A 20,147-nucleotide genomic window follows, 5' to 3' on the forward strand; every position below is an offset into this window, starting at 1 on the left:
TGTACGGTATTTTGTAATTTTGACTGCTGCATTCTGAACGAATTCAAAGTATGTTTTATTTTCTTCGCTGTGATAAGAAAACCGTACCACAAAAATTAAGCATGAATAACCAATTGCGAGGGAACCAAACAACGAATGGTTGGAAAAGGCCTTACATAAAAACAGCAAAGCCTTTTTCTGCATAAGTAATGTAAATTAATATTGAAATGTTATTTTTCCATTTTGTTAAATTTACTATAAATTTGTATTTGCTGTTTAAGTAAGTATTTGTAGCAGTTTTTTCATGGAAAATACATAAACATAATTCGTTGTTGATCTCCTCCATTTACAATTTTTCCGCTCCATCCTATACAGTAAAAGTAATTGGAGCATTCAAATCATGTATTCGATGTATTTTTTCCTGGGATTTATTAATAATATATATATATATATATTTTCCTGGGATTTATTAAATTAAATTGATTAAAGTTGATTGTTATGGATGTCAATAATGAATGCAATCAAGATAACTGTAATTTATTTATTAATGAAATCATGGCTTCTAGAAGGAAAATATATATATATATATATATATATATATTAGTATTACATTTTTTAACAATACAATTCATGCGTCGATCGCATGAATTGAAAATCAAAACATTCTAGAAACAATAATTACTTTCCATATAATTTGGGGTTTTCTGTATAATATCAGCCAGCTAATAACTTTCACAGCAATGTTCGAGCAACTGAAATTTCAATTAATGACGCGTTTCTATGCATTTTAAGTGCATAGAAATAGCTGCACGAAAAAAAATCACTTTAAATATCGAGTTTAATTATACAGAATATTAATCACGAATATTTGAAAGTAAATTATGTTTAGATGAATGTATCGATTCACTGCATAGTGTTCATCTGACGTTCTTCTCTTGATGTGTTTCAGTGCAAATTTGGAAGTTGATACAGTGTGTTATTTCATAAATTAAATTGAAAAGAGAACAATTATATTACAATGATGACTTATCTTTACGATTTTCTGCTTTGAATGTAATTACCGAATACTGAAATATATTGGAATATAAAATATAACAAGTATTCATTATTTTTCATAAAACACTTGGAAAATAATTAATAAAATAATGCCCTTTAGTTTTCTTATACGAAATTTTATACGTTTCACGTTTCGTAGACAAATAATAATAATACTATTTTCTTTCTGGCATTTTTTATTGTCCTCAATAGCGGAAGATTAGTATAAGTACGACTGATTATTATCTAGTTAGGGTAAGGCCCTTCTTTCTGTATATCTTCCATTTTTATTGCCTAATTATACTGAGCTAAAATGGATCCATTTTTTTCAAGAAAATAAGTGCGTTAAAGCAATTTAATTAACACGAACATTTAAATTATAAATGAACTGTCATTAGCACTCGGCATTTAACAAATGTAAAATTGGAATAACTTAGCACGCATTGAATAGTAAAACTTTAAAGTTTATGTTGCGTCCGATTACCTTGCAGTAGGTTGAAACTCTTTAAGATCAATTAAAATTAGCTATTACCTATCACTAGTAATACAAAAATATTTTATACTATTTTTTTCGATACTATTCCAAATTTTTAATATTGTGGCGTATCATAAAAAAACTCGCCACAACACTAGAGATTTTATTGAAGCCCTCGAGTCTCACTTGTTGCAGTATATTTTCTGATATCTTTCGCTTTTTAACAGATCTACGCCAAAAGTTTAAAATTATAAATGACTTTTCACTTACATTTCTGTTTCATGTTAGGCTTTTTTTTAATCATTTATCTGTTAACGCATTTCTCTAAATAAAATATGCCTATAACTTCTGTCACGGTATTTGTACTTTAGTTATGAGATTTGGCACATATGTGGTTATTTCAACCAAAACTTCCAATCCAAGTTATATCTTATAGTCCAAACAAATAAGGTCTATTTAGCAGCTGATAGAGTCCTAAAAAACAACTAATAAACTATCAATAAATCTACAATTCTGATCTCGAACTTCCGCAGGCAGAGAAATCCGCCGTCCATTATTACGCAACAGGTTATTTATTAATTTCCCTAAGTACCAAAGTTCAGCTGTAACTCGTGTGACAGATCCTGGCCCCATTACCCAGTAAAGAAGTGAAAAGAGGAGGCCTGGCCCCTCCCTGTCATCACTAGTAAAAACCGAGGCGCGTTGCTAATGTCCGTGTCTTTCTGTTTCCAGATCAGGGATTGGACGAGGAAGCTCTAATCGCAAGGGGAAGCAGCAACAACAACAGCAGCAGCAGCAGCAGCAGCAACAGCAACAGCAGAACAACATGCCTAAAAACGTGCCCTCGAGGAAAGCCAAGCACGACGGTCAGAGAGAGTCAGAGTCCTCTTCATTCCTCGACCTATTTGGCAAAGGTTCGGCCAGGATGGAAAACGGCGCTACGGCGCTTATGTGCGTAGTAACGTGGCTGCTCTATTGGATCACGCTCTTGGCGGATTTTGCCTACGATGACAGGTAAGTCCTCCCTACACTTGCCGCTACAAAGGTGTATTGTTTACTTGCGCGAATAATAAACGTGCCTTGTCATAAAAGCAGTGTTTTCGTTTTAGTAAAAGTTGGTCATCGGCAATTGCCAGGCGGTCTTAATTTGTGGAGGAACACTATAAGCGGGCAAAAAAAAAAGGTTTTTGTTTACTTATGTGATTTTATAAAATATTCTATCAACAGCTTTTACTTCGGCACAAAATTACGTACCAGTAATTTGACGATGTTCGTTTGAGGCAGAATATTAAGAGGACAGGATTTTGTTTATTTTGATAATTGTGAACAAAACTCATTTTACTCTGGTGAAAGTTTACTCCCGTTCCCTGGTAACTGGACATTTTATGAAGTCATCTTTAGTGAATGCAAAAAAATTATTTCTCTTTTATTGTAAACATGAGGATCAAGGAGGCTCAGTTAGTTCTGAAAAAAATCCATTCTCGGAAATTTAATGGTATCCGTCCATTTTTGGAAGTTCTCTTCTGTCACTGTGCTGAAAAACTTTTATGTTTTCTTGCATAATGGAGAAAAGGATCGCTTATCTAAGAAGAGATAGAATTTATTTTGGGTCTGTCACGAATAAATCGCAAGGGGAAGAAAATAAAATAAACGACATTTTTTACAACAATTTTAGATTTTAGATAATAAACGACAATTTTAGATAATAAAATAAACGACATCATTGTGGATTCACGGGAGATTACAATTCCTCTCATAGTTTCAAGTTCTTTTATTATACTGTAAGATTAAGAAGAATATTAAGAGGTGTCTTAAATCCATTTATATATTGCAACATAACTATAAGCTATATTATTGAAAAAAAAATTAACAAATGAAGGAATTATGTTTGAAAATGAGATTATCATTTTCATTGAAATTTAGTTATATAGTCTTGAACTTGAAATTTCGCTTGTTTTAATGTTGCCATATGGAAAAATAAGTATTCTGGTATGTCTATTTAGTTTTATGAAAGAAATTCGAAGATACTTTTAAAGAAAGAAGGGCATTTTTTTTCCATGTTTCAAGTAATATGCATTTTTCGCTTTATAATCGCATGACATGGAACTTCATAACGAATAACTTAATTCTATCATACTACTTGAAGGAATGCGAAATTAAATAAGAGTAACTTCAAAGGTTAATTCCCATTTACACCTTTTACTAGAATAAAATGCTAAAAATGATTTAAATTTACTTAGAATCTAATGATAGTTTAATTAGATTAAAAAGTATTTTTTATTTAACATTTCTTTTACAATGTTTCCAATAAGATAAAATCAAATTTTATTTATTTGTGTCCTTTAAAAGAAAAAATACAGTTAATCACTAATTTAATAATAAATGTAGAAATTTGATATGTTAATATACATTGTTAAATATATAACCTGTTACCCAGGTACGATGAAGTATTTCAATGCGAAACAAGAAGGAAATAAGCTTCGATTAAGACATTGAAGTTCTCATAATATATTTTATTAACTTTCCACATAGAAAAACTAAATTTATCAAGACAAAAAATATTATTATCAATGTACAATTATTTGTAAAAGTTCACTTGGGATTTTGTTATAATTTAAAATTTCATTCAACTATAAGCATTTTACAGTGAATTAATTTTATTAAATTGGATTTTGAAATTTAAAAGAAACCGTATTGCTTTTGATATTACAACTGGAAATTTCTTTTTTTGTTTATTCCAAATTTCCTAACATTTTTCTTCAAAAACATAATTATTTCTAATAATGTGGTTGTTTCAAATACAAATTTTATTAAAGAAAATCAATTTTTTAGTCGTCGTTTGTAATGTGTCAAATTTGGGGTTAATAGTAATCATTAAAATAATAAAAGTCGATATATGTGTGCTTAATATACATAAAGACCTTAAGAAAATCATTAGTCCTTACGCAAAAATGGTTTATGCCATTTAATATCTGAATCATATCTATAATGTATTAATTTCTGTCTTTAAAATCTGTGACTGAGTAATTGTAACCACGTTAGCTAGCTTATATTATATCATAAAACCATCATCTGTATTGTTAATCCACAAAAAGAAACAAATCGATCAAATTATAAATGATTATTTACATTTTCAATATTTATTTAAGTATATCTTTAAAATAATCATATATGACTTTTCACCTCATTTTAAAAATTAGTCCTAGTCAAATTTTTCGCGATAGCTGAAAATATAAAAAAATGTTCGGTGATATAATCCATTGAAACGGATAATATCATCGAAAAATTAATATTAAAATAAAATTTAAAGCATATGTTTTCTGTAAGACATCAAGTAGTTAATTTATCACTTTTTGTGTAAGATACAGCTATTTGAAGTAAAAGTCGTTGCTGTAAACACCAAGTACCCAGAAATGAAAATATCAAGCTACTCAATGTTGTATTTGTTTCCAAAAAAAAAAAAAAAGGCTGCTCCTGATTATTGGTTAACATTCCTTCTGATTGCATTGAAACTAAAGCAGAGACGAGGGAATAAATATCACACATTCATATTTCTAGATTTATATCCGGCGCAATTTAGTACCATGAGTAGTGGTACTGCAATTGTATAAGCGAAGTTGTGTTGACTCGATGACGATTGTAAATTTACCAGATAGTTTGAGTTCGGTCGGAAAGTCGAAAATTCATTACGATATTGATTTACAGACAGATCGACGTAAATTTCTTCGGTTTCATCTGTGCATCGATTTTCTCTTCGTTTCCATTAGTTGCTCATAAAGTGATGCTAACAAGGTATACATGATGCAGCTTTCGGTAAAGTTTGAGTTCGCCCTTTTGTTTATGTGCTGTTCTCAATGATTTTTTTTTTTTTGTCTGTTTGGGATGCTATCAAAATTATTCGGAATGGGCTACAGTTTTAGACTATTTTTCTTTTTGTCCGTTTTTCCCATTATTTTAATAGTATTTTGTAATTTTTAATGCAATTGAAGATTAAAAATAACTGATGTCATTTTGTTCGAAAGAGAATGAAATTTGATAGATTATCTAACAAGAAGAATATTATATCCTATCACTTTTGCTAAAAAAATTAATTTTTAAAAATACTTTGTTGTTATTATAAGTATAGATTAATATTTAAGATTGAAAATTCTAGAACGTGACTGTACCCATATAGTAGGAAAAACTACATGGTTTGGAACAACATGTATTCTTTGTTAAAAATAAATTTATAAATTGGGATGAACTGAATTTATTTTTAAGCCATTTGTATGTTTTATAAAATCTTTATTCAAAGCAAATTAGAATTATTTTTGTTTTCGTAATTGATTTCTTTAAAAGAAAGTTACAAACTTATTTACAATATGCATATATTTTAATATTCTCTTGTATATTTTTAATTTATGTATATTGTTTAAATATATTTTAAAATTCGATTAATTCAAAAAATAACGATGGTTTTATTGAAAATTTTTGTAACTCCATTTCTTTTTTAGCATTTAATATAAATAGAAATAGAATCAAGAAAATATCTTATCTTTATTTAAAAGTATCTTTAAAATATTTTTTAGGTCTTTTGAAAATGAGGAACACGTTGACGTCAAAAAAAAAAAAAAAAAAATCAGATAAGAAATTTATATTCTCACGAGTTGTAAGCAGTTTTCTGACGTCTGAATAAGTAAATCAATGATTCAAGTTCTTTTAATTTCTTTGTTGTAGTATTTCAAATATCCGCAATTCATTGTTACTGTAACACCTTTTTATCTTAAAAGTGAACTTTCTTTAGCTAGCGAGTTATTTTTATGAGAAAATTTTTTTTTCTTTATCTTGAATCTTAGATGAGATGCGTATATATAGATTAGTTCTATTTTTATTCAGTTTTCAGAAGAATGTTTGTTTTGATGATGAAATGACTACCTAATGCACGCGTTGAATACTTTAGCTAACTCGTTTTCTATTAGACTCTTTTCGAGAAAAGATCAGTTTAGGGTAAAATAATTATTATCACGTGATCTGTCTTCAATTACAGGTACCGTGATATATTTAATATAACGTAAAGAAATTTTTGTTTAATTTCTGAAATGCTATCAATATTTTCTGATCTGACTGATTCAAAATTTTTGTTGCCATTTTTTTTTGATGAAAATTTTCTCAGATGCAAATGCTGTTTTAAATTGTATAGATTAAATGATTTCAAGAAAAATATCCGATTATCTAAATCAATCAGTTTTCTCGTTATTCTGATTGTGATGTTCACCAACGTTGCTTAAAATGTATAAATGTATAACTGTATCAATGCAAATACTATTTTTCAGTTTATTAAGCTAAATATTTTTTTATAGATTGTATTGATTTTTTATAGATTGTATAGATTGATTTTACAGATGTTTTATAGATTGTATTGAGGGAATAGTGATTATATTTATTTTAGTCCGTCAACGTTGATATGGTTAAAAGATATAAACATTTTTTTATTATTAATAAGATTATAATATAAGATAATAGATATATTACTTTAAAGATGCTAATTAGTTCATACATATTTCTAAAATATAATAGCAACGTAAAACATAAAAAATTTAGAGAGAAACATATGTTACGATTTTCAAATTTACTTTTGTCGCATGCTTAGAAATGTTCCATAAAATTTTGCTTGAATCATTTTTGTATTTAATAATTGAATTGATGCTTTTTTTTAAAAATCTTTTGTATTTCTCCCTTTTGATTAAGCTCTAATTATAGACTTATGGTAGTTATTTCGTAACTATAAGAAATCGATAAGAAATCCTTCTTTCGAAAGACAATTTGTTAATACTTTTTCATAAAGAAAATACTTTGATTGGAATCTGATACAGCGATATTGCTTTTTGCATTTCAATATTTCTCAGAGTTTAGCCCCCATTTTAGCTAAATATGGTAAGCAATAATTGCATATAAATTAAAAAAGGTTTTCATTTTGAGGAATTCTTTTTGTATTCGCTTCGAGATTTCAAAAGTTTTAAAAGCTTTACTATTCATTTTTAGAAACTATTTTTGTCACAATGGGGGGTAGATTTTAGAATTTTCAGATATTAAAACTGATAATATAAGCAATAGATAGAGTAAAACTTTCACACACTGCGAAAGCATGAATATTAAATTGTTTACTTTTTTCGAACTCTTTTATATACGTTTTTTACAAAGTCATTAAAATAAATTGATTTTTTTTACTCAAGATTTTTTATGGGTAGCTTACCCGAATATCAAAGGTCGCATATATTCGCATCAAATTTCTTTTATTAGTTTTTCGGTTTTACAAATTAAAAATTTGTTGTAGCAAATAATGTTTCATTTACAGTCGTTAAATTTGCTGTACGGCAGAAGTGAAAACTTTTAAAATAATTAAATTTATATCATTAAGAATAGGCCTTCATATAAAATAAAATTTCATATCATTGAAAAAAGTAAGCTGGTGATCTCTTACTTATTAAAAGTACTAAAAATCAATTAAATCAGTAGTGTTTTCAAAAACCTTATAAAGAATTTTGATATTTTTAGAAAAAAATGTTAAGTTTATAAGCTACTTGAAACGGCCAATACTTTCTATAAATTATTGTGTCAATATGTATTTATTAAACGTACATCTTTAAGTAATACTGCATGCAATATTACACTGTGTAATAATTTTTTAGTTAGTAAAGCAATTAGATTTCTAATGCACTACGTTATAACTTCTTATTTCCTTGACGGTTCTCTAGTTTGGTATCACAAATAAAATATAGGTGTTTTCTTTAAATCAATATATGAAAATTTGAAGAAGTATATATTAAAATGGATACTTAATAACAATTTTGTAGTGTAAGTTCAATACTAGAGCCATGTTTTAAAGCATTACAATGGAATTTTCATTCATAAAGAACAAATTACTTTTTTTAATTAATAATTGAAGTTAATTAATAGTTCTCTATTAAAAAAAACTTTGTTTATAATCTATTTTTCTATAAAGTATTTCAAAATTTCCCTTTTCCAAGACGATTTATTTCTTAACAACTCATTTTATATTTAGTTAAAAATGATACATTACATTTAGTTCCATTTGTGACATTCCAACTCGTAAATAAAAACGATTTTATCTAGATATCATTTGAAAACAATTCCATAACCTTTGCATAAATACAACTGCTTAGACGAGCATATATTATTTAGATTGCCGTTTAATGCCGTAGTTTCTATATGTTAAAACTGAAATATATTCTTGAATAATTAAATTTATATTATAATTTGAACTCCCAAACTTACTTTACTACAACTCTTTATAATGAAGTCATTATTCTGTTCGGAAGAATAAAGTTGAAAAAATCTGAAAATCAATTCTTGCTGCATAATCCTTCTTAAATATATTGTAAATTTCAAAATATTCTATTTTTACTATTTCAAAGTTTAAGATATCTTACACATAGACATCAATAGTGAATTTTGAAACTCAAATTGGAATTATTAAAGAAATGAAACAAATATGCAATTGAAATATGATGTCAAATAATAACTGTAAATTGTACAGCAGAGTGGCTTTTTTTATTTCAATGACATTATATTTGCTCTCTTCTCACGAAGGCTTTATAAAAAAATTTTATCCATAGAAATGTTTAGCTTTTCAATTAAATTTTGATTTTCCAATTTAAAATTTCTTAGTTAAAATTTGAATATTTTCGAATAAAATCAAATTTTCAGCTTTTATTAAGAAACATTTTAAATAAAATAAGAGCGATTTCCTTCATTATCTATGAAACTGAAAACAAAATTTGAGATCCAAAATGTTTCAGTTTTCCTATATTTGTTGCGCTAAACTACAATTACTTTATTTACGATTACGATTACGATTAAGTTACGATTAATTTATTTTTGTATATTTTCAGATTCGGTTTAAATGTAGCGTCATTTATTATTACAAATAAATTACCTTTCAACCCGTTTATGCAAATAAATTCATTTTCTATGAGACTGTCATCAATTTTGTGGCATAAATAAAATACTTTTCAGGTTATTTTTGGGTTATTGACTGTCTAATTTATCTATATATCATTTTCTACTATTCATATAGTATACTGTTTTACTATACAACTGAGGTGAAACTAATAATTTTTAACGAGTGATCACTGTAATTGATTTGCATTAAAACATTAAGTTCTCTGGTGCGTTTAAATATATATCGATTGGATAGTAACAGGTAAAAGTATTTTTTCTTAATCTTACATTATTAAATGAATATTCCGTATGGTTTTTGTTGCTTTTCTAATTTTTCTTTTGCCAATAAATTTCTGTTTAATACATTTTGAAGAATTGCTTAATACAGATTTTGCCATGAAGGATTTCCTTTAATAAAATGAAAACAATTGCAACATTATATAAATGTTTATGTTAACAATTTGATTACTGCAGGTGAAAAGTTTTTGTTTTAAATTCTACTAAAAATCGTAAGAAAATCTCCCCCAAGGCTTTCATCTATGTTATTATCAGCTAAATGTGAAGCGACTAAAAGCGAAGTGAAAACATTTTTGTGTGTAGTTCAGTAAATGAAGTAAATGCTTCCTTCAATTTGGGGTTGAGGATTGTTTAATATTTATAATTGCATATGTATATATAATACGCCAGCTATTGTTTCTAAATATTAATAATTATCTATGAGATTATTTGAAAAATTGGGTCATAAATTTCTAAGAAATATCGCAGTTGCAATGTGCTTGAGAATTTATAATCTGTAAATTATGAAGAAGAGAATTTATGTAAAATGTGCCACACGTTTTCATCCTCGATTTTTCCAACAAATGATGATATCGATTCTATATTAAGTGAAAAAGAAATATCGATAATACGCTAACTTTTTCTTGAATAATCAGAGTTCCTAAATAGAGGAAACTTTGTTGGAAGTCTAATTGAATATTGCAGTGGCAATCACTTGTAATGGAAAAAATATTTAGATTAAAGGCAGATTCGGACGTGTTATAGTAATCGATGATGTTCTCGCCTTATTTAAAACTAGAATAACTAAAAAGATCTGCGCATAAAATTAATACTTTATTATTAGTATTAAATTCTTTCTTTTAATTCCTGTTATGTGCGAAGACTTTGAATGCAATTTTTTTACGCATTTTAAATAATAATAATGTTGTGCATTTTTAATTCTGATATAGGGAATGAGTTTCTTCTCTGAGTTCATCCAGTTCACACATGAATCTAAAAAAATAATAAAAATTCCGAAACAAAGATAAAGATTCTGCGGTCTATATGAGCAACTAAAACCAAAAATAAAATCAGCTTCCTTCTGTATTTTGTTAATTGAGTTACATTCCTCTACTATAATTCATCCGATGAACGCGCTCTTTATATGAGTAAATAGCGACAACAGGGTATTTTCACATTTGGCTTTCGACACAATTCTATTGTGTTACTGGATATTGAAAAAAGAAGGAAGCACACTTCAAAATGTTTTTCACTTCGAATAAAAAGAATTCAAATTTTTTTGAGTCGTTCTTAACGGTCACGATTAGGGATTGCAATACCGGACCAAAATTTCAATACCGGTATTCGGTATTTTTTATATCTTAATGCCGGTATTACAAATTTTGGAAAAAGAAAGAAAACACAGGTGTTTCTTTTTTTTATTTGCCAGTTTTATTAGAGAGTGTAAATATCACAAAAAATAGTTTGTAACTTATAATTATAACAGTATATAATCACAAAAAAGTAAAGAAACATCTTACTTATTTAAATCACAAAAAAAGTGTGATTTTTGAAATGTGATCTAAAAAAACATAATGCATCCATTGTACTGTCATTAAGCCTGAAAATTAATTTTGTGTAAAAATTACCAGCTGTCGAAAACGCTCTTTCGGCATCTACGCTAGTTGGTGGTACTGTTATCAATGCGGGATATATTTTTTCCAAGTATTTACCTCTAAATCCCTCATCTTCAAATAAATCCGTTTTTCGTCGGATAGTTTTGGATATAGGTGATTTCTGTATTGTATTTTGGTTTGTTGAATTTTTTTTAATCGCTAATTCTAATTTTTGTTCAAGAGACAATTCCTTTTCACTATCTATATTAGTGTCATCATAATCTTCGATAATTGAACCGAATTCTGAATGTGGATAGGTTTGTGGGGAAAAATTTTTAAGAAACTTTACTCTAACTTAATCAGATTTGATTTGGTTATTTTCTTTTCTTCTTTTCATTTTCATTTTTAAAATCATTAGAATTATGTAAATGTCATAAGACATTTTCTATTTCGGTATGCCTTTCTTCTGTGCGATTTTTCAATGTAATATAATATCTTCAGATACTAATGTGTGCTGTTCTTTCAGTGACTGCAACATGAAATTTATTGTTGCATTAGCTGTTAATAAATTAGAATCTCTCGGACATAATGTCTCAATATGCAGTTTTATTGGAAGTAGAGCTGATACAGTTCTGGATATTAAGTCGAATTCACTATCTGAAAAAATAATTTACAGGTTTAAGTCGATTATTGCTTTTTGGATTGGATTTCTCAGTTTCAAAAACCGTTCCATCATTAGGAGTAAACTGTTCCAACGTGTTTTAGAATCTAATATTAACATATATTCTGTTTTATTTTCAGTTAGTATATATTTTAGTAATATATCCTTTTTGTAGGGAAACGTTTAAATATTTTAACAATTTTTCGAACTTTATAAATTATAGGAAGTAATTCTTGACTGGTTAATATTTCATCCTTATTAGCAATATCTTCTTCAACAATTACATTGTCATTATCTTCATTGTCAATATCACTCTCACTCTTACTCTCCACAGTATTTGGATTCTTCTGTTCTTTATATTTTTGGTATAATACATCTATTACTCCTAATTGAATTCTATGTGCATAGCACCATTGCTGATTTGCACCAATCAACTTTCCAACTTTTTTCATAATTGTTGCTCCATCAGTCGTTATGGATACAGTATTTTCTTTCAGGGATAATGCATGTTTCGCTAATTTAGATGTAAGCAATTAATTAAGCCATTCATTAGCTAATTAATTTCGCCCGTTAAGGAGGCATAAAAACAAAAACGTATACTATATTGCTATGTTCGCGATACCTGAACATATAGTGGAGACAATTTTAAAAATTTGTAGTAAATACCGAAAAACCGGTATTTAAACTTGTGAATACCGGTATTACAAAATTATACAAATGACTCAAAATACCGGTATTCGGTATCCCGGTAAACCGGTATTGCAATCCCTAGTCACGATGTTTATGCTTAATTTCATTAATAATTTCTAATTATTTGATGCTGACAAAATAGTACATAATTCCAAAAACTGTTTATTACGCAAATGGCTTTCGGAAACAGATATTTCCAAGCTGAGAACATATGAACTATAGAAAAAGTTCTACTACTGTACCACAATTGGATCTTTGTCGATCCAACATGGGCAGGCTTAGATCATTCAATAGGTAGAGTATATAACTAGACATATGCCTCCAAAACTTTTTCATGGATTTTCTGAATAATTTGAATTTGCAAAATGTCTATATGCACAAACTTCTTCAAATTACAAACAAATATTATGTCAATATCTGTATATCATTCAAAAATATTCCTGATTAATCGTCTTTTTGTAAGTTTCATATTACTTTGCTTTCTAATTCTAAAAAAAATATACTGCTTTATGATTTAAAAAAAAAAAAAACTGTCAAATCCTATAACTCAACAATAGTTTGACTCCGCTAAATATGCCGTCAAAGTGATCTGTCATTTAATTTTTTATTATTTCAGTTTCCCTAATCGAAATGAAATGAAAATCAATAAAAAATGAAGGGGAAGGGAAAAGAGATCTTGAATACGGGAACGTATTCATTTGAAAGTAACTTCGAATATGCTTCTGATGATTCGTTTTCAAAGGTCGTACAATTAGGATGCTAACTTCCTTTAATAATTTGTAATGATTTCATGCAAATAAAGTAATAAAAAATATTTTTTACACAAATCACCTTCGAAACGGGACATTTCCAAGCTGATAGAAATTATTATGAACAATAGCGAAATAGCCAACTTGATTATATGTCTCTGACAGTTCATTTTCTATACAACGCAGAGATTATTCAACCGGGAAGATTATTTCCCATATGTAAAGAAAAAAATACATATAAAAGATGCTTCGAAAAGAAACTAAATTTATTTTTGAGTCGTTCTCCACGGTCATGCCAATTTCTTTTAAGCATTCCCTATAGATAAAATAGTAAAGTTAAAAGATATGTTTATTACTCAAAGGCCCTTCAGAAATTCCAAACCGAGGTGAGAACTCAAATAAAAAATCGGGCCATTGTTTTTTATACAGTGTTTATAATCTGTCTATAATTAACAGGCGTAGGTATAAGAAATACATAGCATAGAGATTATTCCCCTTTCAAGAGTTTCAATTTTCTAACGTATAATAAATTTCAGTTAAATAATTGTGAAAAGAAATCTACTTCTTATTTGTGTGTAAAAGGGATGTTTGAAAAAATCTTTTGAAATGTCAATGATACTTTCATATTAAAAGTAAACCGATAATAAGCACAATTGTGTTCTGAAATTTGAAATAAAAAACACTGAAAAGATTTGTATAATCGAAGATTATTTACTTTCTCAAATTACGATTTATAAAATATTTTCCCCTGTTTTATTTTTCATTTCAAACCAACTATTTCCTTCTATTCTATTCAGATAATGCTGACTAAAATCATGCATTAGTACTTAATTAGAATAATAACAAGATTTCGTAAATGTATTGTTATTCCTGCATTTAACTAAGAATTAGGGTTTTGAAATGAATCTATCGTTTCATTTGTCAACTAACGAATCACTCCATCTGAAAATAATTTATTTAAATAGAAGTGATCAGAAAGATTAGCTAGAATTGTTTCCTTCATTGAAAATAAATAGATTTTCTATGTCTATATTTCTTAATTTAATCTGATAATTACTTTTATGAAGTGTAGTAGTATTCGTTTTCATTCAACATACATTACTTCTATAGTATTCTTAAGTTTAGAATCACTTCGTAGTTTATTTTTCAGTCGAGATTGAATGAAGGTTGTTTCATTTCGCACTATGCAATAATAAGAGATTACATGATTTCGATTTCTCATCTAGAAACGAATAAATATGTCAGGGGAAACTCTTTGTATTATAACGGTATAAATAAAGGAATACTGTGCAATAATTCGGCGATCTTCTTTGACATGAGAACAATTTCTTTGCCTTGTGCATAACCATCACATTAACAACAGGAGCTATAACATTGACAGAAAAAGAAATCAACATTATTTTCCAACACTTTATATTCACATAGAAAAAAAAATCCGAAATAGAAATTTTTACATCTATCTGGTTTTTCTTTTTTTCTTAAGATTAATTTATTTATGAAAATTAGAATCATAATATATATCCGTATTGAATGAAATGTCTTGATAAATATTTAATGTAATTAATAATTCTTCATATATTCTGTTTAAGTCATATGCTCATACTACTTTCAAGCGAGTTCGTATTTATATTGACAATTAGGAATTCAAATAGCTTATCTGACTATAATAAAGAGTTATGGAAAAAATTTCGATCTCAGAGATTATAATTCTTTTCAAAGAAGATATTTGAATATGTAATGCCGTCATTTTTACAATTTGATATTTAAATTAATTTTGATTGGATTCGTAATATGGAAGTCCTTTTTTTCTCAAAATATTATATTATAGTTTTTGTTTTTGAATGGCAGTGTAGAGTTACAAAATATTTCTAATTCTTACTGTACAATAATTCTAATTTTTATTATATAATTTTGAGATATAAGTTCTGAGATATATATCTGGAAAGTTGATACATTTCGAGTTTCATTACATCAAACAATAAAATATACTTTTGTTACAAAAAATTATAAATAAAATCATGAGTGAAAAGGAATTGAAAATATTTTTACTCTGCATAAAGAATTAGCTATATAAAATTTATTTGAAAAGCGTAAATTCATACCTTTCAAAAATAATTAAAACTCCTCAATGAATTAAATTTGGAATTTAGAAAAAACCTTGAAAATTAAAATCGTGATATTCAATTAAAATGTACAATTTTCTATTGAAGGCTCTGCTATCAAAAACATATTACTTAAAAAATATTAATTCTAAAAATTAGATACAAAATTATTACAATAAATTAATTCAAGCTGAAGATTTATAAAAAAAAGTCAAATTTCCGCATCTTTGCAGTGAAATATTAAATAGAGAGAATACATTAAAAAAATATATTAACAAAATTTAGGAAAATTTGTCTAATAGAATTTGTTTCGCAATTTTGAAGAAATACTGACATGCGAACAACAAAAGGCACTTCAACAATAACAGCGAAAACAAGCGTTTTTAAATGGCGCCTCTTTATTATGCTCAAAGTATTCAGGTCTTGTCAATACTTCCACAGCAATAAAGTTTCAGAACCAAAATCTTGGAAATTAAAAAATTCTAAATTAGATAACCATCCTATTTTATAGCAACGCAAAGTCTTTCGTGAAATGGACTTCATAATTTTCAACCTGGTTAGGTAACGAGAGCAAAAATAAAGCCTGAATTGTATAGTGTTCAAACTTCCACGCCATACCAACGTGAAAAAATTTGAACCATGGTGCTAGATTCAACGGGCATCAGACGCACATAGACCTAAAATCTTCGAGGCCATCGACAAGGCTCTTGCATTCCGAAGTGAAAATAAGAAATGGAAATCTCTGAACTAGGAAGTTAAATGACGTGTGTCATTACGTTTATCATCTGGTAGATTGAATTTATTACATTACTTGGATGATACAATAATTGTAAGTTCTCGTTATTTTTTAACGTACTGTGGATTAAAATAAAGTGAAGCATTTTTGAACATTGAAGCGAGCTATTCTACTTGCTTATAATTTTAGATACTTATTTATAAGATAACTGTATCGAGAAAAATCGTATTATGAACGAAAAATTTTCATCACATAATTCACACAAAAGTCTGTAAACCACAATAATCACGCATTTCATCATCTATAGTAGAATAAAATTTGATATGTGTACTACAGCATACCAAAATACACTAAATTTTAATCCTTAAGAATTATTTTCACGGAGATGCATGTTCAAGGACAAGATTCGAATAGGGATTAGCAAGTGGAACTGGTTTTATAACTTTTTTCAGGATGTTTTTATCTGAGAAACTTAGAAATCTCACGTCATTTTTTTTTTTTTTTTTATTTCGTGTTAAGAATTTATATCCATATCAGAATTGCGGTTTTCCAAGCCACTCAGTGTTGTAGCTTATATTTGATACGCATTCTAAGAAGGGTGATAAGAGTTTTTGATGTAAGACTCAGCTAAAGAATATTTACTTGAGAAATGACTTCCTTTATCTCGGTTGTCCGGTTGATTATGAATAGACTCCACTTGATCAAAACACACTGCCGAGTAAAGCGTTCCCATTTTTTCACATGAGGATTTACTGAAGACATTCGATAATTCGTCAGAACTGATACTTGGGAAACATTCTTATGGGACAGTTCGATGAGATGCTATTAATAATGTGTGTGTGAGTCTACAAATGAGATCAGAAAGTAAAAAAAGGAAATGTTTTTCGCTTAAAAGAAGAACTATATTAATTTGTGATTTTATTCCTAGTAATCTCAAAAGATGGGTAAATACATTTTAAATGATATAAACAAGATACATGATATAAAATCAAGAAAAATATACATGAGATACTATTTGCTTATAATGCTATTATTGTTTGTAGTTTTGAATAATGAAAGCTTTTACCAAATAAAGATAAACCTAATTCGGCACGAATCATTTTTTAAAAAAAATTCATTTAATTAAACAAAGTTATATTTACAATTTCAATTTCGAGAAAAAAATTATGTTCAATTCTGAGATACATAAATTTTATATATTCCAAAGTCATAACAAAAATAGGAATGAATTTGATAATTTTATTATCTATACTAATATATATAGAAAGTAGGTAAACAAAGGCTTTCAATATTTCTGTGATTATTAGCCACTGCACCTGATGCTCCGCATCCATCTATTTGTTCTATATGAAATAGATTCAAATTTTCTCTAATATTTAATCGATTATTCAAAATGGAATAATTCAATTTGGAATTTTTTAATAAATATATCAAGTGGAATAAAATTCTATTGAACACAATCAAGCTAAAAAAAAAACTCATAATATGCTGATTGGACCCATTAAAATTATAAAAGGGTTAAAATATGAGACAAAATAAACTAAACAGTTCAAGAAATAGCAATAGTTTTAAAAGAACAGTTAAGAACATGCATCCAAAGTAGGGATTACAATATCGGTATACCGGGATACCGAATACCGGTATTTTGAGTCATTTGTATAATTTTGTAATACCGGTATTCACAAGTTTAAATACCGGTTTTTCGGTATTTACTACAAATTTTTAAAATTGTCTCCACTATATGTTCAGGTATGGCGAACATAGCAATATAGTATACGTTTTTGTTTTTATGCCTCCTTAACGGGCGAAATTAATTAGCTAATGAATGGCTTAATTAATTGCTTACATCTAAATTAGCGAAACATGCATTATCCCTGAAACAAAATACTGTATCCATAACGACTGATGGAGCAACAATTATGAAAAAAGTTGGAAAGTTGATTGGTGCAAATCAGCAATGGTGCTATGAACATGGAATTCAATTAGGAGTAATAGATGTATTATACCAAAAATATAAAGAACAGAAGAATCCAAATACTGTGGAGAGTAAGAGTGAGAGTGATATTGACAATGAAGATAATGACAATGTAATTGTTGAAGAAGATATTGCTAATAAGGATGAAATATTAACCAATCAAGAATTACTTCCTATAATTTATAAAGTTCGAAAAATTGTTAAAATATTTAAACGTTCCCCTACAAAAAGGATATATTACTAAAATATATACTAACTGAAAAAAAAAAAACAGAATATATGTTAATATTAGATTCTAAAACACGTTGGAACAGTTTACTCCTAATGATGGAACGGTTTTTGAAACTGAGAAATCCAATCCAAAAAGCAATAATCGACTTAAACCTGTAAATTATTTTTTCAGATAGTGAATTCGACTTAATATCCAGAACTGTATCAGCTCTACTTCCAATAAAACTGACTATTGAGGCATTATGTCGGAGAGATTCTAATTTATTAACAGCTAATGCAACAATAAATTTCATGTTGCAGTCACTGAAAGAACGCATTAGTATCTGAAGATATTATATTACATTGAAAAATCGCACAGAAGAAAGGCATACCGAAATAGAAAATATCTTATGGCATTAACATAATTCTAATGATTTTAAAAATGAAAATGAAAAGAAGAAAAGAAAATAACCAAATCAAATCTGATTAAGTTAGAGTAAAGTTTCTTAAAAAATTTTCCCCACAAACCTATCCACATTCAGAATTCGGTTCAATTATCGAAGATTATGATGACACTAATATAGATAGTGAAAAGGAATTGTCTCTTGAACAAAAATTAGAATTAGCGATTAAAAAAAATTCAACAAACCAAAATACAATACAGAAATCACCTATATCCAAAACTATCCGACGAAAAAACGGATTTATTTGAAGATGAGGGATTTAGAGGTAAATACTTGGAAAAAATATATCCCGCATTGCTAACAGTACCACCAACTAGCGTAGATGCCGAAAGAGCGTTTTCGACAGCTGGTAATTTTGACACAAAATTAATTTTCAGGCTTAATGACAGTACAATTAATGCATTATGTTTTTTTAGATCACATTTCAAAAATCACACTTTTTTTGTGATTTAAATAAGTAAGATGTTTCTTTACTTTTTTGTGATTATATACTGTTATAATTTATAAGTTACAAACTATTTTTTGTGATATTTACACTCTCTAATAAAACTGGCAAATAAAAAAAAAGAAACACCTGTGTTTTCTTTCTTTTTCCAAAATTTCTAATACCGGTATTAAAACCGGTATCCCGGTATTAAGATTTAAAAAATACCGAATACCGGTATTGAAATTTTGGTCCGGTATTGCAATCCCTAATCCAAAGGTACTTACTATATAACAAATTCAACCCAAACTCGACTGAAAAGCTCTGAAATGTTAAAGTAAAAATAGAAATGTCCGAAGAAAGTAACTTCAACATTAGCAAAAGTGCGCAAGTGATATATATGATGAAACTGTGAAATAGGTTTGATATTTCGGAAAAACAGATTGGTTTTGATAAAAATTATGTGTAACTTAACTTTGTAAAATTGACTTAAAATCAGAAAAAGTAGCACAATAATGTAATTTTATAAAGTTAATACTGTTCTTACACTATAAAGTACATTTTTTGAATTTCTGAAGTGATTTATTCAGAAATTTTGGGGGGAAAATTTAAAAACATTTCATCTGCATTTTGGCCCTTTTAGAAAAACACTTTTTAAGAGTGCAGTTAATCCTGCTAAGTGTTAAAAACATATGTGTCTAATTTCGTTTCAATTCCTCAAATGTTATGAAGACTCAAACAGACAAATTCAATTCGACATATAGAAGTCATTTCACTTGCATCTTATATGTTTTACTTAAGAAAGATCTTCAGTTTCATTAAAATGGAAAGAAAT

The 20,147-nt window shown here is 27.7% G+C and overlaps 1 protein-coding gene across 2 annotated transcripts in view; it reads left to right on the forward strand.

Moving 5' to 3' along the window:
* The window catches only part of LOC129960161 (protein O-mannosyl-transferase TMTC2-like), a 923,323-nt gene that overhangs the window by 156,511 nt on the left and 746,665 nt on the right, over window positions 1-20,147 (forward strand). For both annotated transcript variants that reach the window (XM_056073352.1, XM_056073353.1), the window contains exon 4: window positions 2,222-2,503. In XM_056073352.1, the coding sequence (XP_055929327.1) occupies window positions 2,222-2,503 (282 nt within the window). The remainder of the gene's footprint in view (window positions 1-2,221; window positions 2,504-20,147) is intronic.

The sequence above is a fragment of the Argiope bruennichi genome, chromosome X2, assembly GCF_947563725.1.
Source record: "Argiope bruennichi chromosome X2, qqArgBrue1.1, whole genome shotgun sequence".
NCBI lineage: Eukaryota > Metazoa > Arthropoda > Arachnida > Araneae > Araneidae > Argiope > Argiope bruennichi.